This window comes from Vulpes vulpes, chromosome 10 (assembly GCF_048418805.1).
Source record: "Vulpes vulpes isolate BD-2025 chromosome 10, VulVul3, whole genome shotgun sequence".
In the NCBI taxonomy this organism is placed as follows: domain Eukaryota; kingdom Metazoa; phylum Chordata; class Mammalia; order Carnivora; family Canidae; genus Vulpes; species Vulpes vulpes.
Window position 1 is genome coordinate 1468910 of NC_132789.1, and position 27549 is coordinate 1496458.

The 27549-nt window shown below is 51.1% G+C and overlaps 1 protein-coding gene across 5 annotated transcripts in view; it reads right to left on the bottom strand.

Annotated features, from left to right (window-relative positions):
- Positions 1-27549, bottom strand: part of ADGRD1 (adhesion G protein-coupled receptor D1) — a 123049-nt gene that overhangs the window by 66302 nt on the left and 29198 nt on the right. For 4 of the 5 annotated variants that reach the window (XR_011994622.1, XR_011994621.1, XM_072722605.1 and 1 more), the window contains 8 exons: positions 25730-25984; positions 22021-22085; positions 21164-21319; positions 17210-17269; positions 14658-14775; positions 13488-13598; positions 11743-11818; positions 6676-6817 (listed from right to left, as the gene is read on the bottom strand). Coding sequence is in view for 3 of the 5 variants with exons in the window: in XM_072722605.1 (XP_072578706.1) it covers positions 6676-6817; positions 11743-11818; positions 13488-13598; positions 14658-14775; positions 17210-17269; positions 21164-21319; positions 22021-22085; positions 25730-25984 (983 nt within the window). In the remaining 2 variants the exon portion in view is untranslated. The remainder of the gene's footprint in view (positions 1-6675; positions 6818-11742; positions 11819-13487; positions 13599-14657; positions 14776-17209; positions 17270-21163; positions 21320-22020; positions 22086-25729; positions 25985-27549) is intronic. The other variant, XM_072722606.1, reaches the window with a different exon arrangement.

The window sequence follows — 27549 nt, forward strand, 5'->3', positions numbered from 1 at the left end:
CACCTTGTCTGGGACAGGGACCCCATGCCTCCAGGAATAGGGGAGCATACACCTCTGCTGTCTCAGCCACCCCAGCTGTGGTGCCTTGTTACAGAAGCCACAGGAAACTGATACAGGCTAACAAGACATAGTAAGAAAGGGCCGATTCCACTTCTGTATTTTCCTTGTCAAAGACCCATAACCTCAACCTAATCCTAAGCAGACATCACACTGTTCCAAATTGAGGGATGCTCCACAAGGTGACCAGGTCACGAAGGCAAAGAAGCTGCAGACCCACCACAGGCTGGAGGAGCTCCCAAGAGCCAGATCCTCAACAGGAAAATGCCCTAAGTGGGTAAACTGACAAAATCCAAAGCCTGTCTATGGTGAGATAATATCACCATTTCCAGGCTTCAACAATTATACTTTAAAACAGTAGCATTGGGGTGAAGTGGATGAGTGGTACCTGAAAGTCTACTGTCCTGCAATTTCTCTGTAAGTTTAAAATCATTTCAAATAAAAAGCTAAGGAAAAAATAGAGCTTACAAAGTGGTGACCTACTGGCTGAACTTCAACCCACAGGTATATTTCAGTTGACAATGTCAAAGGCGAATGCGAATTAGCTGCCAACAATACAAACGCAGAGATATAATTTAAAAGCCAGATTTATGGCTTCTCTTCACAAAATCACAAGTTGTGGCAATACCCCAAGGAAGCCAAATCCCACAGCGTGAGCCGCAGGACCAAGGCAGAGGCCCCCAGCGCCACGTTCTCACGGCCGTGGGCCCTGGACGTCCCAGCTCCTGAAGGCGCCCAGGGCCCCATGCTCAGGAAGAAAGCCTGGAGCCCAGGACGTCTCCGACACTCAGGGCAATCTGGCTGCTCATGAGAAAGGAAACCTTCCGTGTTTCCAGCTGGGCCCCGTGCCTGTGCTCCCAGGTCAGAAGGGCTTCCCACCCCTCAGAGCAGGGGCTCCATTTCTGCCCCGAGCACTCGCTGTACATCTATATCATGAACAAATAACCCCCAAGAAACACATCAAAGTGGAGTAAAATCTGCTGAAGCTCCCATCCCTCCGAGGCCTGCAAACTTGCATGCGCTAAAAGCACAAAGTCAAGTTTGTTATTTTCTGGAATGTCTGCAGTCACCACTTTGTGACTTCTGAAGCCACAGAAGCACACACTGCCCCGTATTAAACATCCCTGCCTCAGCTCTCTTCTTTGAGAAGGTGATGCATCCTGGGCAGTGGTCCTCACATGAGTGCTCTTCCTTGTCTCTAAGAAACTCCACTTTGTTCATTCAACACCAGAATCTGTCACTCTTCTGTATGTGTGCCCCACAGCCTGCACAGCGGCATCTCCCCACCGGATGGGGCAGCTGTCAAGTGCACACGGGCATTAGTGCTGGCATGCGGGCCTCCTGCCCACTTACCCACCTCCTGCAGACTGACACTGCACCACGAGTCGTGGTCGCTCTTGGGGGAGCGACACCCACATCCCTGCCACCTACTAGCCACAGTCTCTCACTCTCCCTCCTGGGGCTTTGTGTTTGGATTGGAGACATGGGCACAGAGCACAGGGCATCACCCCTCACGAGGCTGAAGTAACAAAACCGCCGCAGGGCCTCTGGCTGAGGCCCTCGGTGCTGTGAGCTATGAGGTATCCTGAAAGTTAGCCGAGGCTACCTCTGTTTCTGCACAGAAGACCGGGGCAGAACAAGAGCTAACTGGCCCTGGGGGTGCGGATTATCAGCCTGTGTTTATTATCACATATGACGAAGGGGAGGCACAGACAGGCTGGTTGCTCAGTCGACATCATGGAGCTGGTATCTATGGAACCAACACATGAGCCTCTCAGAGGACCAGCATACCTTCAGGTTTACCCATAATGGTTTCACCCTGGAGTTGTTTCACGGCCACCAATATTCCATGCTCTTATCCCAGACCAGCACGGGCTTCTGGCTCGGGGGGTATGGACGTTCTGGTCGCCGCACACAAGGATGGCAGGCACTGAGCCTGAGCCTCTGAGCCCACCCTGCCCCACCTGGGCGACCTGGCCAACTCACCACGGACAGCCAGAGCACAGTCTGTGCTCCAATCGTGGACGCTGCACCAGGGGTAATGTCAGGACACACCAAGGGGCAGACCATCCCTTTGTGCCAGATCTCAGAGTCCTGCCACCGGAACACCACTCATCCCGTCACGGGACTCAATCCCTTCCAAGCATCAGGACAATCCTGACCCGTGGTCTGTCCTTGGGATAGACAGTCAGATGGGGTGAAAGCCCATTTGATGAGTGAATTTTAGACAACAGCAATAAAAACTGGCAGCACGTAGCTCTTTGAGGTACTTATCTTGCTTTCCTGACTTTCAAAGTTTCCAGAGAATCTACTTCTCTCTAGCCTTGCCTTTCGCCATCACTGACCAGGGAAAGGTGACAGTTTGATCCTGAGCTACAGATTAGGATTCTGATTAAGTGCCGTGAGCAATGCTGGCCGACAAGAACACCATTATTCCAACCCACATTTAGTCAAAAACGGCGGCACCTCCATCCGAGAGCTGTGCACTCGGTCCTCAGGGACATCTCCCATGTGGTGTGTATCTGCTTGTGCTCCCATCCCCCTTGACAGGCTCCAACCAGCGGCCTGGCCACGGAGTCTGAGCGGTTACAGTTTGGCAGTCTCCCTAGAGTTGGACGGGACACCCAGAGGAGCACATCCACTGAGGCACCAGGGGCTGCAGATCGGCACAGCGGGGGTGGGCCGCAGGGCAGAGGCTGACTGGATTACCAGGGAAGGAAGTAAACACCACAGTGGGGTGTGGACCCCAGACTCTAACAGGCACACGCAACTCCAGCCTCAGTCACAGCGACACCGAACAAGACTCAGAGAGGCGCCCGGCCACACTGGCTGCCTTGTCTGTCTGAGCCGGGTCCCCACCCGCAGGCCCATATGGGACCACAACACACACGAGGACCCCAAAGCAAAACCCCTCAATATCAGGGAGGTGGGCTCTGTGTTTTCAGTTTTGCTTTGTTCTGGACCAGTAACCGACCCAGCTTGTTTCCCAAGGCAGCACTGAGATTATCCCTCCGAGTGCAGGGATCCTGTGCCATGCAGGAGACTGATGGCACAACATCTCACAGAAGTCAGCTGAGTAGAAATACCAGCTGGCGGGGCCTGCTCACCCGGGGTAATGTTTTGGTTTTTGTCTCATTGGTTGAAAAGTCTCTCTGGGAAAACCCTTGAATGAACCTTCCTCCAAAAGTACAGTTTGGATCAGGTGGCATCTCAGAGGAGGGTGCTGCACAGAAGGGGTGTGACGGGAGGGTCTCAGGCCCAAGCCCCTCAGGCGCAGGCTCCCCCAGGAACGCGCAAACGTCAGCACCACAATCTAACGATATGCAGTGATCCAGCTTACCTCCTTGCTGCCTGTGGGCACTGGTGAGGAGGGGTCTGTGGGGTTGGGCCGTGGGTCAGCCCCGTTCTGAAAGAGGGGAAGGGCAGGAGGGGTGGGGCTGCACGGTAGGACAGCAGGTAGAGGGGCGGGGGCGGGGCAGCACCCCGGTAAGGAAGGAGCCCTGATAAACAGGACAAATTCTCTTCCCTCTCTGCAAGTTCCAGGGCTCACGCCAGCCTGACCACACAACAGCGGTGGGTATGGGAGTTGTGTGTGTGGGTACATGTGTCCATGTGAACTCACTGGGTGTCTGGACGCCACAAAGCCTAGCACCTGAGCTCCATGGCTTCCTCATCGGCACCCCCGAGGTGTGGGTCCTTCACCGTCTTGCTCTGCCTCCCACCCTGGCTTCAGGACGGCGTCCCCGCATTCCTGCTAGCCGGCACCCCTCAGCCCCAAGCCCAGTCTGGGCCCCGAAACCCACTGTGATTCCTGGTCTCCGCCTTCACTAGAGTAGCCTCAACCTCAAACACATGAAGGTTCCAGAGTCTTTCAAAACAGACCTTCTCTGCATTTATAAGCGCTTGATTGTAGACTCGAAGTATCTCTGGGCCACATGATAATACCCTCAACACAGAAGCACTACAAACGTCTCTATCTTGCACCGCATCAAACCTCCACAGCCTCTGGGCTCATCCTCCTGCATGGCAGCAGCGTTCCCACTGTGGCAGGACCTCCACCCCACGGGTGAGCATTCTCTCCGTGCAAAGAACACCGTGAGCAATGCAGACGACAGCACAGCTCGAGAACAAGGCTACTCACTTGGGGTCACCAGCTTGCAGTGCAGCCTTCACCCACCAGGCTGTACTGGGCTGCTGCCCTGCACCAAAGTTCAATGCCAGGCACTGCAAAGAAGGGATCAGGGGTTCCAAACAGGCCCAGGGCAGCTGCTCAAGAATGCCACGGGCCAGCTCCAGGGTAGCGATGCACAGTCCTCTGTCATGGTGCTGGGAGGGTTTAGAGGGCTCCCGCAGGGGTCTGTCTGGAGACAGGAGGAGGGCATGCCCCGACACCGAGACCAGAACTTCCACTTCACTGGAGGGACAGGTTGACACCGGAAATGAGACTGGAAAGCGTGGCCAGAGATCCGCCCCTGAGGCCCAGAGCTTAGATTCTTAAGAGAAACTTGGAAGATTCTAAATAGGCGAGTAGGGTCATCTGGTCTGAGCTTCTGGAAGGTCAGTCTGGGCATGTGGATGGGATGGAGTGAGGCAGAGGTCAGGAAGCCCCTGGCCAGCAGAGCTAAGTAAGAATAAGGACTCTGAGCCAGGGAGGGGACAGTCTGACAAGGTCACAGCAGGTCCCACATGGCACACAGACACAGGAACCCACGATGGCACGAGGGCTCAGACCCAGAGGGAAGGGCAGCAGCAGGGTGGTGGCCAGGAGCACAGAGGAGGGGCAGGCCTAGGGGAAGTGTGCCCTGCGGGGCACTTGTAGCTCAGAAACCTGCCAGAGCAGGGGCTTTGTGTCAAGGCCCTGGGGCCACTGTGGGGTTGTGTCCTCAGTGACATGTGTACACAGTAACACTGACATCTCAGCATTTCTGTGAATTCAAAGAAGTAAATATGCATGCGGTGGTGTTAGGATGTAGAGGAGGTGACACTGGAGACAGGTCACCAGGTACAGGGGTGGCACCCCAAGAGGAATGGGTCCTGGAAGCAGTGAGGTAGGGGCAGGGGGCCAAGGGGGGCCGAGGGGGCCCGGGCTTCCATGGGGCCCCGTGCTGCCCATATGTCAAAGACAATGCACACTGGCAACAACCCTGAGCTGGCTGGGCCAAAGCTCTCTGGACACTCTGAGCATTTCTGCACTCAGGAGGGCAGCTTTCGTGCAAAGAGGGCAGGAGCACAGTGTCCTCTAGGACTCGTGACCTGGCAGCACCACCGCTTGGCCCACACCCAGAGAGACTGAACACAGGGTCTGGGAGCGATCCCCGCATGCCCAGGTTCACCGCAGCCCTGCTGATGGAGGTGGGGGCAACCCAGTATCCACACATGGCGGGTGGGTACAGAACACGCACACTTCATGTACACGAAGACAGAACGTTATTCAGCCTTCCACGGAGGAAACTCTGGCACCTGCAACAATGTGGACAGGCCATGAGGACACGGGGCTGTGTGAAATCAGCCAGAACCAGAGGGACATGTAGTATAGGATTCCACTCACATGAGGTCCCCAGAGGAGGCAAATTCAAGGTGGCAGAGAGCAGACTGTGGGCGCTGAGGCAGGGGCAAGTCTGGGGATGGACGGCTGTGCTCACAGCTGCACAGCAGCGTGAACGTGCTTTGTGACCTTGGACTCTGCACTTGAGAATGGCTAAGATGGCAAATCGTATGTATGTTTTACAATAACTGAAAATCATTTTCATGGTTTGTGATTTTTTTTTTTAAAGAGAGAGAGAGAGATGCTGTGTGGCAAGGCATTCTGGGGCCGGGACTGTGTGTGCAAGTGGGTAGGAAAGGCCCAGCAGAGAGAGGGGATGAAAGCGCACCTCCACACGGGCAAGTGAGAGGAGCCCTGAACCTGGTACGCAGGGGTCTTTGGCTGAGGTTAGAGAGTGGGATGGGATGGGATGGGTGAAACGAAATGGAAAATCCTGGAGGGAAATATCTTCAGCATGACTCCAACGACCAAACCCCCCAAATAAATGCCTTGAGGAGCGTGGCGTTCAGGGCTGAATCAACACTGTGGTAGGGCACATACTGGCACAAGAGAAGCTGTGTGTTGTTTAAAGGACAGAGCATATCCGTGCCCTGGTGTACGTGTCATTCTTGGCCACGGGCAGCAATGCAGGAAATATGGACAGAATTCCAGTCACGATCCAGCAGGACCAAGAACTTATCAATCAGAACAGTGTAGACGTGACCTACCCTCAGCTGCAAAGTGTGCTTCCTGTGGAGAACACAGCACTCCACGTCGCTAATGGCTATGCTCGGGGTGGGTGAGAGCTGACCGCCGCACCCCCCCCCCCCCAGGAAAGACACTCTCATGAAGCAGAAACACGCACACACACATCTGCGAAAGCCTTTCCGAAACCCAATGCCAACCCTGCACGGCCAACGCGTGCCGTCGGAGGGACTTTCCGCGGCTGCGTGAGAACTGTCCCCTCGAAAGGCCTCAAGGAGACAGAAGGGCCAGCACCACGCCATCTGAGGTTTCTTCTCCAGCCCCGGCTCCTTGGCTTCCTCTATGTGACACTGAAGCAGGGAAGTGAGGGCGCGTGCGCTTTCACTCACCAATCTGTGCCTGAGCTGGACCGTCACCAGAGGAGCTCCTGACAGGTTCTGGGAGAGCACGGGCGGCGGGGACACCTCCAGAGAAATCAGGTAGCTGACTGCAGACAGTGTGTGGCTTTTGTAATTTGCTGCCTCTGCAATCCTTGGAAATGAAAGAAACATCATTACAAAAGGGGACGTGGGGAGGGGCAGCAGCCAGAACCAGGACTTGGAACTTCATGTTAAGGCTGAGATTTTTGAGACCGAAATCCTCCTTGGATGGAACTTTTGTGGGGTACACGCTGCTCTCTAAGTTCGGATGCTGGCACCCACAGGGGGATCTACCCCTGGTGCTGCCTGGACTCCATCACTGGGCTGCGTGCCAGCTTCCCAGGCAACCTGGGGCCCTTGACCTCACCGAGTCGATAATTTAGCAGAAGAAGTCATGGCTCAGGGAGTTTGAAGAACAGAAGGATCAAGGCACCACGTGTGACTCTTAGCAATCTCACCTGCTCAGCCGTGTGTGAGACCTTGGGTGAGGGACTCACCCCGTCTGAACTTTAACCTCCTGTTTATAAAATGCTGTGATGATGCTAGTGTGGTGAGCACCTGCTGTTCTGCCACCCGGTGTGCATTCACTCTCCTGAGAAAGGCCCACACTTTCCTCCACGTGACTGCCCCCTGCCTCACTTCTGGCTGGGGAGTAAGCCCTGCTGTCCAGGTCTGGACCTGGAGCGCACGGCCTCCCTCGGGCCATGGTGATTGTCCAGAGGTATGTGATCTGGGAAGGTCCAAGGAGACGCAAAAGGACTCAGATAGAAAATGCTGGGTCAGGGACCCTCATATCTCTCTGCTACGTGTCTGCCCTGCAGGAGGAGGCCCTGGCAGGGGCTTACAGCCATGAGTGGAGAGATGAACTAGGAAAGGAGCCCATCCAGGGAAGAAGAGAGACAGAGCTGAGTGACAGCAGCTGGGCACTGGATCAAGCCGCCCCTGAAGCCACTGTGCCTGTATACCCTGCAGCTTACATGATCCAAGTGCCCTCTCATGAAGACACTTTAAGCCACGTTTTCGACATGTACAACCCAATCAAAGGAACCCTGCCTGATATACACGGTCCTTGCCTCACACAGTTACAAGGTCAAAGTGATACTCAGGGCCAAGTTGGGGTACAGGATTCAAGGAAGCCCAAGCTCAGGGCCTGGCACATGTGTGCAGTGCTTGTATGACTCCACGGATGAGCACCTGTCTGAAGTCGTGCCCTGCTCGCTGCCCCGCAGTCCTAGCCCCGCAGTCAGTATTCAGCAAACGTCTGTTGGCATGAATTTCGACTTGGGAAAACTGCTCTCGGATGCCTGAAATGTGGAGTCACTGGGCCCACACAGGCCGCCTGGCCCTCTGCTGCTGTCTTGTCTCATCAGGACCTCACTTGTCTCCCACTTGCTCCCCAAAGCCTGGTGCAGGATTCTCCCTCTGCCCGTGCTTGCGTCCACACAGCCACCTTCATAACAACCCGGTCTCTGGGGGCTGGGTATACGAGCCTCCTTCTCCCTTGACTAGTTTTACCTAATAACTAACTCAAGCCCCTCTCCTTCTCAAACCTACAGAAAATTTGCTAGAAAGAGGACAGTGGACACTCACTCTTCACCTAGATCCCTATCCCCTACCATTCTGTCACATTTGCTGCGACTGGCAGGCTCATACACACACACTCCTGCTGAGCCCCGAGGAAGCACTCATGGCACCTCTCCCCCCCTGAGTACTTCAGCAAGTACCTTTTAACTCTAGAGACAGCCCCCACCATACCACAGCACCATCAGGCACTGCTTCAGTATTGTGATGCCATGTCCAATCCCCACCTGTTGCCTCAGAGCTCTGCTGGTCCCGATGAGGCCCATGCATCTGCTAGGGAGATCTTCCTTGCAGGCCCACAGCTCTTTCTCCATCATGCCATGGGCATTCAGCAGTGCCAGCCACACTTTGCAAAATGGCCCTTTACATTTGCTGGTTCCTCATGAGGAGCTTCAGACCACGTGTTGGGGTAGGATTATTCCACGGGCCTCATTAACTCCCTCCCACCATATCACATCAGGGGACATAAGACATCACATCCCATTGTTGATGTCTAGAGTGGCCAGCTGGCTGAAGGGAATGAACGCCCAATGAATGAAAGGATTTAATGTCCTCTCAGTCCCCCTTTGGGGTGACCTTTGCCTGATAGGTACCTACACGTAGGGCTGCAAGATGGTGTCCTTCTGATCCTGCCATTCCTTCTGTACCGATTGGCTGGCATTACTCTACAGAGACGATCAAGTGCAGGGAAGGAAGCCAAGCCAAAACCTGTGGGAACTTACTCGTCTGAAGCACATGTGAGTCTGCCAATAAGACACTGAGACCTGGAGCATCTCTAGACTCCCTCCCCAGCTTGAATTCCCAGTTGCTTGCCTGGCACAGCATGACCATCAGTAAGAGCTGAGCAGTCCTCATCATGACGGGGCAGGTGAGAGCCTCTGTGTGCAGGTGGTATAGCAGGGACTGGCTAAGTGCCCCCTAGGACCCGAGGACACTCAGACGCTGCCCCTGGCAGTGATTGCTTGGGCTCCTGGCGTGGCCCACCCAAGGCTTGGCTGTAAAGATGGAGACCCCATCCCTGACCCCCATCTTCATGCACTAAACTCATGCACTGACTCCACCCCACCCCAAAGGGGGACTGAGAGGACATTAAACCCCACTGCACCTTTCATTCTTACAAAAACCACAAATGCATGAAGGTTACAGCGCATGAAAGGGAAGGGACTCAGCTGTGTAGCTGAGCAGGAACACCAGCATGCTATCTGCTGATTCTACTCATCTACTCATCTACTCCTAACTGTGCATGGAATTTGATAATTATCTTACAGTCAATATGGCAAGAATGCCCAATCATCTTATGAGGTGGTAATAGCACCAAGCTTTGTTTAAACAGTTAACTCACTTAGTGCTCATGACAGCCTCACACTTCAGTACCATCATCATCGCTAATCCAGAGGGGAGCACACTGCCAAACAGAGCCAGGCACTGCCCAGGTTCACACCACTGATAAGGGCCCCCCTGGGAGAAGAAGGCCAGGTGCCCAGCACCCAATTCTGTGCTGCTAATTACAACACTGTTGGTCAATTCTGTCCCAGTCCAAATGCCACAGGAGAGAACACAACACATATAGGGACTGTGCTTGATGAGCTATTTGGATGATTATTTTTCAAGGTTAATTTTGATAATAAGACACCTTTGCATTAAGTGTTGACCTTAGAACTTCACCCAAGCTGATGATTTCACACAAGAAAAATACATTCTCATCATTGTAAAATATTTCTGTTTTGACTTTGGGAAACCAACTGAGCATGTCAATGGATGTTCATGCTAGGTAGAGGGCTGTGAGGGGGGCCCATATGCCTGTGAGAGTCTGAGTCTCAGAGCCCATGACTTGCAGGGACAAGAGGAGCCGACCACGGTGACCCAGGTCATGGCAGCACAGATTCTGAGCCTCCTGAGTGAGAGCCTTCCCTGTGGGCACCTGAGGCAGTGAGGACAGCAGGGAGGTGAGGCTAAAAGGCCCTGAGATGGAGGGATGTCCTATTTGCCAAGCTTCAAGCACATCCCTGGACTCCCCAAAGCAGGATACATCAGCAGGCTCACCACAATGAGCCTCTTCCCCCATCCATTCCAGCTAGTGCTGACATAACAGGGCATCTAGCAGGAGGATGTGCAAATGCAGGCCCGGGTGGCTGCCTGGTGGTCTTATAAATAAAGCTTTATTGGCACACAGCCCCTTCCATTCCTTTATGTATCATCTGAGGTTGCTTTCACATTCCCAGGGAAGAATGAATAGTTTTGACACAGACATTATGGCCCATAAAGACGAAAATATTTACTATCTGGCCCTTTGTGGGAAAGCCTGTCTAGCTTGTGATGATGATGGCATTTCCCTTCGACAATTCTCCAAAAGAATTCTGGAACTCACACAGTTAGTGACAGGTTCCTTTTCTTTGGTTTTAAGGACACCTGTCCAAGTGCAGGCTCTCCTGGGGCAACTGACCCCGTCCGCAGCAACATCGTGGCTATCATCTTCCCGCCGTCTCCCCAGAGGCTGTGACCATCTGGGCGATGGGGCATGGGCTGCCCTAGGGACATGCTGTCGGGCTCAACTATCTGCACACTACAAGCTACTTGTAACCCATCCTTTATCTGGAGGCAGCTTAGAAGGCTGCTGCTTCCATCGCCCCAGCAGATGGCAGCACCCAGAGCCCACCGGGCAGGGCAAGAGGGGCACCTGCACCCAGCAGCCTTCACGGGTTCAGGCATTAGGGCATTAGAAGAGGGGCCCTGCCCAGCCAGGGAAGGGGGATCCCGTGACAGGGGCAGAGAGGAGCCCTTCCCCTCCGAGGACCAGCCTCTCCCCGTGGTCTGGTGAGCTGACCCAGCGTGAGGCCGCAAGGGCCAGGAGCTGACCCGGCCAGTGAGAGACCAAGGTGATGGGGCCACCACGATGAGCGAGGCCAGATGGGCACATGACCCAAACGGGCCAATCACAGCCCCCCCCCCACCAGTGTCCACAGAGCCACGTGAGCCAATGACAGAGCAGGGTGCTCTGGCCACTGTGATTTGGGGAGCCAGGATGGGCACAGGATCCAAGTGGGACAATCACAGCTCTCCCTGAGTTTCCACGCCCATGTTCGGGCACGAGGCTGTTGTCCTTTTGGAACCTGAGGCACCCAAACGGCCGGGTCCTGAGCCCCCGGAGCCGCCAGGTCTCCGCAGAGAGCCCTGCTCGGAAAGGGGCCAACACGGAGGAGCGCATGGGCAGGGGTGCAGCGAGCAGGTCAGAAACACTTCTCCCACCCCCGTCCCAGTCCAGGGTTCAGCCATGGCCTGCAGCCCTCCCGGCCCCCTACCCTCGGCCGAAGCACACGGTGGGCAGCAGCGCTCAGGCGCTGAAGGCACAGGTCCTTGGCTGCCGACGCGGTCCCCAGGCCACTGCCGGTCAGCCCGCTGAACCTCCTCCCCGCCGTGACCCACTGTGACCCCGCTGTGTGACCCCGAGACACTCACGTGGTCTTGGCGGGCAGGATGTTGTCCAGGTAATCATGCATCCTGTGGTAGAGAAGGCCCACGATGGTGACCCAGGCTAGGGAAGAAAAGGGGCCGAACACCTGTCAGCCTCCAGCGAACCGCCCCAGCCAAGCCCACTGGCCCCACCCCTCATACTCCAACCAGGGGGCTCCTGGGGGCAGTGAGGGCTTCTCTGTGAGCCTGAGCAGCTCTGTGACCCGGCAGCTCTGGACGCAGCCGTGGCAGTGACCACCCGCACCTCCCCTGAACTGACTCCAGACACGCAGATGCTGCGGCTCCTGGGAGAGCCTGCCTCGCCCGGAATGCTACAGGTTCTCAAGGCAAGAGGCCCCGCAATCTGCCACCCAGCGCCAGTGTCCAGCCTTGTCCTCTGGGTGAGCATGTCTCCTCTGCTGTTGTCATGTGAGCATTTGCAGCCCCGTAAACACCTGAGCGAGGCAGCGGGTGCGGGATTTACAAGTGGTGGTGACCACACAGGTGTCCTTCCTGCCTTTCCACTATATCCCACCTCTGCTATCTGATGGCTTTGAAACAGGAATCATGTTCTGTGCTGTGTCCCCACTAGCTTAGCAGAGGACGCTTGGGGAAGGAGGGGGTGAACTGGCTTCTGGAGTTCGGCGGGGATATTCGTGAACATGTTAGAATTTCAGGAATGTACTTAGCATCATATCACTCTCACAGTGTGCCAGGTAGTTGGGCTTTGCTCACTCAATTCCCGAAACAATATCATGAGTCCAGTACTAACATTATCCCTGTTTTATAGATGAGGAGACTGTAACATAGGCAGGTTCAGTAACAACAAGCAACTGGCTGAACCAAGAATTACAGCCACCAGTTGGTCCTTGTGACCAATAAGTTCTGCTGCCACCCTGCTAAGTGTGAAAAACCATGGATTTCTAGATCATGCAGCCGAGCTGAGTGGTACGAGGTGACCAAAGATCATGTGTGCAGCTGGCAGACTTTAGCATCTTCTCCAGACACCCCCCGTTCTGGGGTTCCCCCCATGTGTCAGGAGTGTCATTTGACATCTCCAGGCACCTTTCACACAGGTGACAACTCCTTGCTGGGGAGGAGAAACCGTGATCCTACACCACCCAGGCTGCCCTTGGTACCCAGTCTCTAAGGCAGAACTCTGGGAATCACACATCATCTGGCCAGATTGTCAGGAGCTGAGAATCAAAGACTCCCCTCAGGCTGCCTGAGGGACAAGCCTGTGGACGCATTCACTTTTCAAGGGACCAGAGGGGACTGTCACCACAGCAGAAATGGCCACGGCTGCCTGAGCCCCCTGAGATGTAAGTAGAACCTGGACCCCTGGACAGACAAACCCCTCACCTAGCCTGAGGCCACCCTGCACGGGGTGGGTAAGGTGACCACATCTCTTCACATTTTGCTGACGCATCACTGTGCAAATCTGGGAGGACACAGGTGTCCTTCACAGTGAACCAGAATCACCCAGAGAGCCTGTCCAAATGCACATTCCCAACCTTCCCAGTTCCAGTTCACCAGGCTGGGGTACACTTGGAATCAGCATTTTGAGTGAGATCTCAGGCGCTTCCCAGGACACCCTGAGAAATGTTGGCCCAGAGCCCCTCCTGCAGGAACAGGCGAGCAGGCTCCAGGGTGGTCCTCCACCAGATAACAGCTGACAGCATATCTACAAGGGCCACACCTGAGACAGCTGAGTCCCGGGGGTCCTGGGGTAGCTCAGCAGCAGCACTCACCTTGGCTGCGGAAAGCGTCATGGGGAACCTTGATGTAGCTCTGCCCCTGGGCTGGGAAGCGGTAGTGGGAGGAATTTATGGTCTCGGGTAGGAGTTTGGCCACAGAAAACTCTGAGAACAAGCCAAAGACAAGAAGCCAGTCAGTAAGCTCCACAGCGCAGGAAATTAGGCTGTAAAACCCCATCTGCTTCTGCTTTTGTTAACAGAACAAGCTCCCCTGGGCAGTGTAATTACCTCTAGACAATGACAACCTAAGAAAAAATAAGAGTCCAGGGAAGTCATTTCCACTGTATGGCTGACACAACCATCAGACCCACACGCTGGAGGGGCTTGTGGCCTGAGGCGACCCCTCCTTCCCTCCGGGCAGACCATCAGCTCTCAGGGCTTCCTCCTGACACACAGGAGGAAGAAGTTGCTGGAGATGCTGACCTTCCAGCCACCAGTGTCATGTACAGATTGACTGTCTCAGCCGACAAGTGTTCACTAAAACTAACCTACATTCGGCCTGTGTCCCAGACTTTGGTTCTTGTGCTGGAGTATTAGCAGTGCAACGCTCCTGAGATAAAGGCTTTTCAAATGGAGGGGCCATGTGTGGGACTACACACCAATTACCTCGGAAAAACAGGTTTAGACCAAGCCTCCAGCCGGCCCTCGGAAACCTGACTCTGCACCTTTTATTCTACAGGCACCCAAAGGAGCTGCTGCTTTTTGACTCTTGTTCTAAGCAGAAGAACTGTCACATGAGCTCATTCTGGCTCCCAAGTCACAATCAAATGCTTCTGTGACTTTGCGTCCACATCACAGCTGAGCACCTGTGCCCCAATCTCACTGCCCCTCCAAAGTGTAATTTTGCATAAGGGCAACATAGTTTAGGAAAGCAGAGAGGTCTGAGCTGATGGTGTGTTTACTGCTACGTGTGTGTGCATACCTGTGTGCGTGCACACCTGCACGTGTTTGCACCTTTGTGCAAGTGTGTGGGCACCTGTGTGTGAGTATGTGTACACTGTGCGTGCGCACGTGCAAGTGTATGTGTGCATCCATGCAGATGTGCACGTGCAGGCGTGTGTAGGTGAGCACGGGGCCGTCAGAGCAAACCTCACAGGCCAGCTGCCTTCCTGAGTCCCCAGCCCCTGCACCAAAGGCCCCATCCCACACCCAGCTGACAACTACCTGCCATGGAAGAGGAGCCTATGATGGTGACCTGGGGCTCGTTGGTGACCAGGCTGGAAGAGATGTGGCCCATGACAGTGTCAACAGTCTCTATCAAGCCCACCACCATAGCATTGTCCTGGAAACAACACAACACAAGGAAACTGAGAAAACGGAACCTGCACAGTGACCATTCTGAAGCCTACCCCCCAAACACATGCAGCCTGGCCCTGACACCACCAGCACCCTCCAAAGGAAGAATGGCCTGTGTCTGTGGTGGCCTAGGCAGGCCACCTGTGCCCTCAATGAGCAGATGAGCAGGAGCAGGGGAGAGCCCACAGCACTACCCTTCTCACAGGCAAAGAAGTGGCCAGTGAGGTCACCCACCCAGCTGACCTGGTAGACAGCAGACATCCCAGTCACCTGGCCGTCAGCCACAAGGCTTCTATGCTTAGACACAGGTCACAGAGACCTGGTGCTAGCTACCCTCTGGACTCACCTCAGCAAAGCTCTGACCGGCCCCCACCCTGCCCCCTTCCGTTTCAGGAGGAGAGGGCTGATTGCCCCCCAAATGCCCTCCAGAACAAGGACACCAGAAGCTTCATCCTATTCTCCATGCAGGGGAGGGATGCTTTGGAGGTGCCAGCGCCCCAAATCCTCTCTGGCCTCTTCAAACCCCCTGGTGCATCCCTTCCCTCCAAGGGCCATCTTCACTCATTCTGAGTCCCCAACACAGAGAGGATCCCAGGGGTCCCTCCTGGTCATTCCATATCTCAGCAGACAGCTCAGATCCAGCTGATGGGCCCTCATCAGGCACACCACTACAGGGACAGGACCTTTCAGTGCCCCGGGTGTGCGGTGGCTGTGCCTCTCTGCCATCATGCCCTTTGCCTCCTTCCTGCCTTTCTGAAAAGCATCTGTCTGCTAAGGATCCTTAGCGCTCTCTCACAGATGCACACTCCATGAGAATCTAATAAGCTGGGAATAGAACATTGAGGCCAATTTTAGACATTTTCTCTGAGGCCTGTGGCCTGATTTCAATCAGCAGAGCATGGTTAAACACATAGAAATCTGTGTCTCTCTGTAGTTCTGTGGGCAGTAGCTGATTGATACCTTCTCTTGAATGCACATTAGAGCCTTCCTAAGTCTGAATAGTTTCATGATTATTCATATTTTGTGGCAGAACATTAAGAAAAAATTACTTTATAATGATGCTGATAAAATAGGTCTGCTCAGGTCCTCCACTGGCCATTTTTTGGGGGTTCCCCATGCTGCAGTTCTGTACACAGAGTCCCTCTAGAAGCCATGGACTCTGGAAGGTTGTGCATTTTTAAAAAAAAAGAATTTGTTTCTAGGTAATACTAGATCAACTGTAAATTCAAATCCCTTGTTTTCCTCCCTTTGCTAGTGTTAACTCCATCTCATTCCATTTGAAACTGTTTAAATAAAAGGTTCATTAAATGTAAACCATACAGCAATCTCATTAATAACATTTCTGCCTCAAACTGGCAAATATTTTTTAAACCTTATACGGTTTCAGGAGAATGAGCACTTTAATATTACACTGGTGTGGTTGCAACTCTGCTAAGCAAGGCAGTTGAGAGTCCTCCCCACTGCTTGACTTTGGAAGTCATGTTAAGACCACAGCATCAGAAAATGGACAGAGCCAGGACCCCAAAGTCACTGGACTGAGAGGCTCCTCGGACCCACTCCAGACTTTGCATGAGTGAGAAGTAAGTTTCAACTGTGCTATGCCACTGAGATGCAGGGGTCTATTTGTTACTGCAGCATAGCCTAGCCTAGCCTGACTGATCTCCCTACTGTCAGTGGAAACTCTCCTGCAGAGTCAAAGACAACCAGGTTAAATCAGACATACAGTGTATTTGTAGACTATGTGGGCAGGTAAGTGAAATAAAAGCAGAACAGGAAGGGGTGTGCTCAGGGTCGTGGTCCACCTTAGGACTTCAGGTATCTGTTCTTTTATACATTTTTTTACTATCTACAGTTTCTACCTTCACAACATATTAACTTGTTTTATTCATTAAATAGTAGGATCAATTAAGTTATTTTTAAAAAGAAAAAATTCTATTCTCCTTTCTAATTCTTTGGAGTTCAGGGGAAAAAAGAAGCTTTTTTGGTTTTTACATTTATAACCATGAAATACATATTGTCACAGGTTCTACTTTTTTCACTTAATCTAGTGATCTTTAAACATAAAACATGTTTTTTTTTTATTACTACTCAAGAACAATGTGATGGTAAAACATATTTTAATAAAATGATAAACAGAGGTCAACCAAGTACACACTTCAGGAAGAAATGCAACCATTTCCTTGCTTGGTGTTGAGGAGACTAATGTATCACTGACACATTCTTGAGCCATACAAAAGACATGGTACTTCACATCAGTTGTATCTGGTCAAAATGTGCTCTAATATTTCAGATTACAAAACTAAAAGATGCATCATTTCTCTTCAAGATGTGAATTGGGCCATATTTACACCAGTTCTAGGAAGTCACAGTGGTTCCCAAAGTGCATACGTTTTGAAGATCAAAATGTTCTTTTTTCTTACCTCTGATACATCAATCCAACTGGGCAGTTGAAGAACCTCTTCCATGGCTTTTAAGAAAGCCTAAAGGCAGAAAAAATGACACTTCTTAGCATGTATCCTTAATCCTCAAAATCTCAAGAACTTTGATTACTCCATGTCTATAGAGCAATGGCTAGCTTGGATTTTACATATAGTAATAAACAAAAATAGCTGATATCAGCATATTGGGTTATATTTTACAAGGTCCTTCAGAGCTACTATCTTATTTGTTCCCTGTGACAACCCATTCATCAGTGATAAGCATTCAGCTTAGTCATGGAGAAGCCCTACACACAGTGCCTAGGAGATAGAAGCAGCCCTCAGTAAATGACGGTTGAATGAATAAATGAATGAATGAACGGATGAACAAATCATGGCCCACTGAATATGCTTTCCTTGGGTGAGAAGCCAAGCTGACGTAAAACCACGTGTGTTGGGCAGCCCTGGTGGCGCAGCGGTTTAGGGCCGCCTGCAGCCCAGGGCGTGATCCTGGAGACCCGGGATCGAGTCCCACGTCAGGCTCTCTGCACGGTGCCTGCTTCTCCCTCTGCCTGTGTCTCTGCCTCTCTCTCTCTCTATGAATAAATAAAATAAAATCTCTAAAAAAAAAAACCACATGTGTTCATTGGAAATTACCTCTCCATAAAGAAGTTACTTGGGGACCTTTGGTCAAATCACCTTAAAATCATATTTGGTTTGGCTCACCATTTAAAAAAAAATGAAATTAACTTTTGACATTTCCAAGTTGGAATATTTAAATGAAAATGTTAATTTCCTGCTTCTTTTGAGAAAAGCAGAAGCTTTGACCACCCCTAACCCACAGTCCCACATGGCCACCATTGGCAAAAGTGAAGCAGCAGCTTAATCAAACGTGTTCCTCAGTGTACCCTAGTCCTCGCCACTCCCTACTGCCTGACACCTAGTCTAGTCCCTCATTTACATCACTCATATCAGCCTTTAACTGTTTGTTTTCTATTGTAGACACAGAATTAAACTTAGAGCCTGAACTAAATCTCCCACATTTCCACCAAACTGCCATTTCCAGAGAAATCACATTCTTCCTCGCTTTTAGACACTAAATATTTAGAGAATACATCATCAAAACCCCTCACTCCTTTATTATCTTTGATAAATACTTATTAAGACCCTGAAGGACAAAGCCTTAAGAACTAAGGATGAACAAAATATTGGACTTGAGGTCTAGTGGGGAAAATTTATAATCTAGTGCAGGAGTCGGCACTTCCTTAAAGAAAGATCACCTAGTATTTAGGCTTTAAGGCCATACAGTTCTGTCAGAAACACTCAACTCTGTCACGGTAATAAAAATGCAGCCACAGACACATAACTAAATGAGCGTGTTCCAATAAAACTTTCTTACAAAAACAGGCAACACAGATTCGGCCTAATGGCTATAAACTGCTGACTTGTACTTTAGAGCAGCTTGGTGACATAAAAATATAACGTGAGCCACATTTCAACTTTTAAACTTCCTAGAGGCCATATTTTATCTAGTTTTTTTGAGAGAAAGCACAAGTTTGCACAGGAGCTGCGGGGAGCAGAATCTGGATCTCAGGACCCTGAGATCATGCCCTGAGCCAAAACCAGGAGTCAGGGTTTAACCAACTGAGCCATCCAGGTACCCCTCTAACAGCCATACTTCTAAAAGAGAGGAAAAAAAAAAAAAAAGGTGAAACTAATTTTCATTAGTTTTTACAAAGTAATTTTTACTTAGTCCAATATATCTAAAATAGCGCTTGAACGTGCTAATATAAAAATTATCAATTCAATATTCTACATTCTTTTCTCTGTCCTCTGTGTTAGAAATCTGGTGTGTATTTTTTTTTAAGCACTTCTCAATCTGAATTAACCACAGCTCAAGCCCTCCCCAGCTAGATGTGGCTAACGGCCCCCACATCAACTGGCACGGGAAAGGACTTCTCACCATTTTCCTGCCCGATTGCTAGCGCTGAGGAGCCAGGGGACTTCATGGAAAATTAGATATTACTTCTCATGGAATCAGAGACGGGCAGGATTTGGGGCAAATCTGCAGGATTCCTCTGCAGGACACCCAGAGTCAGATCTCTCCACTGAGGTCCACATTAGAAGTCCCAAACCGAGGGCCCAGAGGCTGAATGTGCCTCATAAATCTGCACATAAAATCCAGGTACGGGGCCTCCCTTGCACAAGCAGAAGGGGCAGCCCCGCAGGTCAGACTCCCGGGGCTCGGAGCAGCGAGCCGCCCCCCTACAGGTGGGCCGAGGTCCCTGCTCCCCGCTCCGGCTTGCGGCCCCTGAGCACATGGGCCCCAGACAAGGCCAGGTGGCCCAGGGAGAGGACACCTGAGCCTCAAGAGAGCTTCCCGCGCCAACCTGCATCCAACAGGCATCCCCTCCAGGCTGCAGAGACGCCCTCGCCGGGGCGCCCCGCACACGGCGGACCCTCCGCACCTTTGAAGCCAGAAGTGCTCCCCCATTCCCACAGCAGCCTCGGCCCCGCCCACACTCCTTGTGATTGGCTGAGCCACCGAGCCCCGCCCACTCCCCTGGGGCGGGCGGTCATGTGACCGAGCTCCGCCCAATGAGCTGCGACGCGAGGTCTGCACACGGACCGTGGGAAAGATTCTCCTTCCCGGTGAGGGGTGAGGATGCTGTGGCCTCCGTGGACTCCGTCACGCACCGGCTGCGGGGCCCGGGGGCGGGTTGTCCCCGCCGTTGGGTAACACGGAACTGTGCTGCGGCCGCAGGCCCCGCTGTGCGGGAAGACCAGGTACCCGAACCGAGTGAAGCAGGCCGGGGACCTGCCTGCACGTACTCAGGGCTGGTGCAGGTTGTGGGCAGCCGGAGCCGCTCTCGCTGGGGGGCTGAGGGTGGGGGGGGAGGGGGCGGGGAGGGAGGGGGCGGCGGGGGCGTGGGGAAGCAGGCCCAGTGCCATGCCTCAGACTCGGCAGGCCGCGTGCACCCGGCTCGCCCCAGGGGTGGAGGGGGCGCCTGGGAGGCTGGCTCTTGCTTCTCCCCGCGGGGGCAGGAAAGCCAACGATGCCCTCTCTCCGCCTGGGGGGGGGGGGCACCCCGAGCGTCTTTTCACATGCTCCTCGGACCTGCCATCAGCCAGCAAGCCTGGAGGCATGAAGGAGCCTCCCAGAGCGCCCGCCACACGCCACCGCTCTCTGCAGGCGCACGAGCGCAGTCTCCTGTTGTCTCCCCGTATTGCCGCAGAACAGAGCGACCAAGGACACAGGGCACAGGGCAAGGAACCGCTCGGGGAGATACAGCCCTGCACCCTGCCCCCGCCCTGCACCCAACGTTGGACACTTTCCAGGGAAAACCCACCCGGACATGCCTTCCCTCTCCACCTCAGCCGAGAGCCCCGGTGCTGAGATGGAAGTTAAGGCCACAGGAGCCTTATTACCACCTCTACCTCGACCCAGGAAGTACTTGGAGCAGAGTGGAAAGCAACCGCACCTTGATGCCGTGCCATAAATGGCCAGTTCACAAAGTGCTCTAGGTAACTTTGGCAATTCCCACCGGCCTCCAAGTCACGACACTGTGGGTCACAGTGTGTGCAGACTGCAGCCTAGGGCCTCCCAGCAACATCTACCCAAGACCCAATCCCACCCTTTACCAGGTGCCAAGGTAGCCAGCAGAGTTTAGAACCAGAGATGCACATCCAGATGGCCTTTGGCCAGGTAGATGCCGACCGAGGTGGGAACATGACACGAAGGGCTAAGGCAGGGCTAAAGAGGCCCCAGCCAGCTGGGTGAGCTGGCTGGAGAGGCCACCCTATCCAGTTATGCATGAAAGTCTAAAATGCAGACTTTTATGTAAAAGCTCCTAACTTTTCTGTAACTCTGTGCAGATTAAACAAAACACGCCTGTGGGCCAGGATCTGGCACTTTGTCATCCCTGATCAGCTAAGCACAGAAATGACTAGCTTTACCTTGGTGAGGTTCAGTGCCATTTCCTGTGACAGAGGCTTATCAGGTAATTTGTGAGACATGTTTTGCAGATAACTCAGTACAATTCCTGGACTCTGGAAGTTTTTTCTTTTCTCTGTCAAGTTGGTTATGATAGGATGGTAGGCATTGGTGGGCATCTGAAAGAAATGAGAGGCGTGAGTTCCGGCTAGGGACGAAAGCCAAGAAATCCCCTGGAAGTTCAGTGTGTCCTTTTGGTCTCGCGTCTCTTAAAGCCTATGACAATGGCAGTTGCACCTACTGCATATCGGGAGGCACTTTTGTGACACTGTCACATACTAACCTTTCATCCTCCGGACAACCTCAAGAAATATGTGACCACTTGAGAGATAAAACCAAGCACAGAAAGGATTACCCAGAAATAAATGTGGAATTGGGGTTTGGACCCACATAGATGGTGTAAGAGTCTGTGCCCTCACTATTCCCATAGATTTCCCAAGTGAGGTGTAGTGGTGTGATTACAAATAATGGCAGAGTCCATTTCTGTATGGACTGATCTTTCCTCAAACATTGGGAGAAGGGGCAGAAAGAAAACAAGCATTAACACAGGTCCTGCCTGCCCAGAGATACTCTCAGCATTTGTGTCCCTGGACAGTCTGCTTTACTTCCTTTTGACCCCTGAGGCCACAGACTACAAGAGCAGAGGGTTTTCCCTTCAGTCAGCCTGGGCATCCAGAATTCATGCCAAAGTTAGCTTCTCCTCCAGGGATGATTTCTTCCCAGACGCTAGACTGCCTACTGAAATTCAGTCCTGGCATAGAGGCTAAGCAGAAATTCTTCAACAAGGGGAGAGGGGGCCAAAATCAAAGCGCATGCTCACCATGGTGTTGGCTGGGGGTGTCATGAAGAAGCTTTGCGGTGTTGAAGACAACAAAGCATGCTTTCCTGGAAAAAAAATCAGTAACGCTTAATTAAGGACTGAAACATGGTCAGTCTTTCACCCTGAGGAAGACCTGTCTTTGTTCAAAATTCTTCAGCTTCAGACACATCCAAGAGAGCCTGAGAATGTTTTGAGTAGGAATGGTGCTGGAAAGATAAAGGGCTAGTAAATTAGCTTCATAGACAAGATTGTATGGATTTTCCCAGGTCACATTACTTTCCTATTTATGTTTCAAATTGCTTTTGAACACCCTTCATGCAAGTCATCATTTAAACGATGATTTTATACAAGCATTTACTGATTTCAAATAAATAGAGAACCAAAAGAAACAGCCTTCAACCACGTCTGGACTAGTTGAAGATGGAATAGAGAGGGCCGTTAATCTCTGGGCTGGGACAAACAATCCGTCCAGTCAAGCCTTCTTCCCAGACAGGTGAAACAAGACAAAGTGGTGGGGGGACTCTCCTCCTGAGCCCCTTCAACCCTGAGGATTCTAGTTCTTTCTAATCCATTTGGTTAATCATAAATAATTACAAATAATGAAGACATCCAGCACCAAAAGCCATATTTGCTCTGCTCCACCTGTTTTCCACTGATGATTTCTAATTTAGCATTTTCTGGTAAGAAAACAGACTAACTAGATACTCTACCTCATTTGTGGAATATCCCTCAAGATTGCTTGGGGTGACTTAAGGAAATGACCTCATCACCCCTAGCTAGCTCCAGTAGTAACCGGCCCCCTGGGTTGGGGAGGGGCCAGGTAGCTGGGAGACAGACACGGAAGGGGAGACACTGCCTGAACAACAAGAGCCCCAAACATTCCGTTCCCCAAGTCAGAGCGATATTCATTCCTCAAGTGCCAAGGAGTGACAGAGAAGTCACACCGAATTCACGTATAACTCACATGAGTCCACAAAATAAAGTGCAGGACAGTGAGGATCAGCCATCCTGCCCACCCTCAACTGAGGACCGTGTGAGGCTGAGAGAAGAAGGGAGAATCTTCTGTGTCCTCTGGCAGTCTCAGGTCCCAAAGGGCTCTTATTTTGTCGGCCTCTGGTTGTGTGGGTGTGTTTCTAGTGTCCAAAGATGCATACCTGAAAATCACAAGACTAGATGCAGCCTTCTACTTCCTCTGGTCCTTTGTGTGGCAAAGCCTCTGTGTGAATTAGAAAAGGTCACCCCATCTGGCCTGTTCTGGCTAATAAATTAGAAGAGGATGCCCCCTCTGGGCAAGTCACACAGAGAAATGCCTACTTTGAGCACATGTTTTGTGTGCAGACAGGGCTTTATGCAAAGAACAAGTTCTGCTTCCTGCAGACCAGCCTCAGCAGGGCCCTGGCCTGGGGTAAGACATGCTGGATCTCAGCACAGATGTCTATCTGCCCGCTGCTGACCTGAACCTGTGGCTCTGACAGACTGACCCACATGAGCAGTCCAGGGGACTCCAGGTCATTTTCTATATATGTGCTTTATGTCATGTGACCTGTCTTCAGAACTGAGTCCCCAAGCACTATGGGGTCTGATGGGTCTAGTTCTGGTTCAACAAAGATGCATGCAAATGCTCCCTGGGACACACAGATGTTAATGCAAACACCTTTCCTAAATACCTCCCCCCCCCCCAAAAAAAAAGCCAGACACCACCTTCAGAAGGCACAGAGGGCGAGGTGACCTGAAACACTATGTCAGGTGTGGGGCTGATGCTCCTCATCCCTGAGCCCTGGGATGTCCTGGGGACAAGGATTTGTTGGGATAGCTGCAAGAACCAGAAACAGCAACACCTCTTTCCAGTGTTAATAAAATGGCAAAGTATCAGGAAGGCAGGATTTTTTTTTTTTTGAGGCTTTCAATAATACATGTACAGATGACATCTTGGTCTCAAAATGACAAATTTCTGAATCTTAGGCTATAAAATGCAGGAGATTGACATCCTTTTTTATTGTACAGGACCTATATATTGTCCTTATGTCACTTGTGTGAAAGGAATGAATTCCACTTTCTCAGTGAAAAATGGGTGTCAAAGGCTGCAATGGACAGAGACTTCCTGCAAGCACAGTGACTGTGCCCTGCTTCCAAGACCAGCAGCCACAGTCATCTTTGGGGAGGCTGACCACACTGCCATGTCAAGTAGACCATGATGCAGACTTAAGGCAATCAGCATATTCTCCACCCTCAGCCACAGTACTTGGTTTCTGGGAAACACCAGATCAATCTGATGAAATGAGAGTCATGGCCAGCCCTGCTGCAGGAGATGACAGAAAAAGGAAGCCCTTCGTCTTCGGCAGAGGATGGGATGGAGCCCTGGAGGGAATGGCAGCCATGCTGACACCACAAGAAGGAAGCAGAGAACACAGAAATTCCTAATGATATGTGAAAACCTAGAGCAAATGGGTCTGGAAGCAGATTTTCTCTTCTTGTTTCCATTGTGTGAGATTTTTTATTTTGGCATAAGTCACATTAGTTGTGTTTTCTGTCATGTAACCACAGGCCCCTAACAGCTAAGGGATTTACTGTCAGAAGTTGAGGGGAGGCAAGCCTTTCAGCTCCTGGTCCTGGCATGCCCCTGCTGCTCTGGTGTCCACGCAGTGGCCAGCTGACAAATGTTTATGAGTGACTGTTGTTTTCTGGCAGATTATTTCTTGTTGAAATAAAGATTCAGTACATTCATGTGTTGGCAGAATAAAAATGGAGTGAAGGGAAAGTATTAATCTTAAAAACAGCAAAAATGTTGCAAAAACCTGCCCCATGGTATTCTGCTGATGCCTTACACCTGTCACATGATATCTCCGTAGCCCCCAGCTCTCTGGGACATAGGTACTACTATTTCCATCATTTCAAAAAAAAAAAAGAGTGCTGTGACTTGGAAAGATTAAGACACAAAAAGTCACATATTACATGATTCCAGGTATATGGAAGACCCAAACGACAGAAGTCTGTAGACACAGAAAGTGGATTGGGGTGGCCAAAGGCTGGGAGGGGAACACAAGGAGCAGTAGCTGGTGGGTGCTGGGTTTCTTTCAGGGTTCTGAGACTGTTTTAAAACCAGAGACGATGGCTGCACAATGTAGTGAACATAGTACCACAGGACTGTATACCTTCAAATGGTTGAATTTATGTTACATGAATTTTACCTCAACAAAAGTAATTTCCCAAGTCCCACAGGTCATCATGGCTGAGTGAAGATTTGAACCCAGGCTTCCTGTCCCTCAGGCCCTATTTCTGAACAACCACTCTGTACTGAGCAAGAAGGGGGCATCCTTGGGGGTCCCTGAGCATCCACCAGAGTCTGGCATACAGAAGGCACCTGATAAACATTTGTTGATCAAATGCATTAGTGGGTCTGGAATATCTATCCCCAAAGCTGTCTGTAATCATCCATCATGTACACCTTGAAAACCCGTGGTGACCAGCAGGATATTCATCTCAGTGTCTCTCCTCTAAGTTGCCAGTTACTCCATCTTAGGGAACAGGTGTTCTAGAGAAATGACTGTATTTATGAGGTTCTTCAGGATTCCTCGCAGCCTGCAGCACAGACGGCCACCTCAGGAGAGTGGAAAGTGAGAAATGCTAGTAAGGGAGGTGGACAGAAGGAGCCTTGCCCTTCCAGAGATGGGCAGAGCTGGCCTGAGCCCTCCCCGCCATGCCCACTGACCAATGGCAGCTGTGAAGTACATCGCGATCTCGTCCGGGGTCAGGACCCGCTCCCAAATGATGAACTCATCAAAAGCTCCATCTTCATAATGCTTGGTCTCATCCTGCTCAGACCCTATCACGAGGTTGACGCTGGGCTCCCCGTAGGCATGAGATACTTTGCCACTTGGGTCAGAGGTGCTCAGGGTCCCATTGACGTAGACTTTCAAACCCTCCTTGGATTTCCATGTAAACAGGACATGAGTCCAGTAGGGACCTAGAGAGAGCAAAGGTCACTGTTCTGCTGATGTGAGAAGAGCTCCCCATGCATGTGTCTCCCAGTTGTTAAGCACATCCCTTTTGAGATGATTAGTCACTTTTAACCTTGGTGGTGAGTCATAATATGGATCACTTTCTCAGTCTTTTGAAGCACAGGGAAGAAATTCCTGCCCCTAAAATCCCAGAAGCAGTCCAAAGAGACCCTTTGCTATTTTAAATTGGATCCTTTGCTATTTAAAATTAAAACTAAATAATAGCTAGTGGTCATAACTTGTTCAAAAATTTTTTTTCGTCCTGCCTAGGCCATCATAGTGCAGGTCAATAAAATCTATGTGGCAATAAAATTTATCTAAGAGCCTGATTCAGCCCACAGAATTTGGTATCCACCTCTGCTCCAACATAGTACATGTGATATTAACCAACACGGTGGTACCATGGTAGGCAGGGCCACCCTCCTGGCTCATTCTCTCTGGCATGAGAACCACGGTCACCAATAAGAGGAATGTTTGTCAGACTTTGACAGAAGCTTGCCCCACAAAGGGCCTCACTTCATTTTGCAAGTGTTGTGTTAAGACATCTCATGGGCTTGCTTTTGAAAGGAACAAGGCAGCTCTTTAAAGGCATGTATCACTTCAAGCCAGGCATCATCTTAAATCACCCAGCAATTGAAACAACCACCCTTTATTTCTAGAGATGGCAACTCCAAGGAGATTTTTCTCCAACCTAAGTCATCAGAATTATACTTTTGGTAAATTGTCCCCAAATCTGCCCTTATAATAATTACAGAAATCTGAGTAGACTCAGGTGCAATTAGCTATTGGGACTGCATCAAAATAAAAGCTTCTGCACAGTGAAGGAAACAACAAAACCAAAGGGAAGCCTACAGAACGGAAGAAAATATTTGCAAATGACATATCTGATAAAGAGTTAGTATCCAAAATGTATAAAGAACTGATACAGGGATCCCTGGGTGGCGCAGCGGTTTGGCGCCTGCCTTTGACCCAGGGCGCGATCCTGGAGACCCAGGATCAAACCCCACGTCGGGCTCCCAGTGCATGGAGCCTGCTTCTCCCTCTGCCTGTGTCTCTGCCTCTCTCTCTCTATGTGTGTGACTATCATAAAAAAAAAATACATACATATATATATGTATATATAAATATATATATATATATATATAAAGAACTGATAACAACTCAACACCCAAAACAAATAATCCAATTTTTAAAATGGGCAGAAGATATGAATAGACATTTCTCCATAGAAGAAGACATCCACATGACCAAAAGACATAAAAAGATGCTCAACATCACTCATTATCAGGGAAATGCAATTCAAAACACAATGAGATATCACTTCACAGAATGTGTCAGAATGGCTAAAATCAAAAACACAAGAAACAACAGGTGTTGGCAAAGATGTGGAGAAAAAAAAACCCTTGTGCACTGTTGGTGGCAATGCAAACTGGTGAGGCACTGTAGAGGACAGTATAGAGGTTCCTCAAAAAGTTAAAAATAGAGCTACCCTATAAATCTAGCAATTGCACTAGGAGGTATTTGCCCAAAG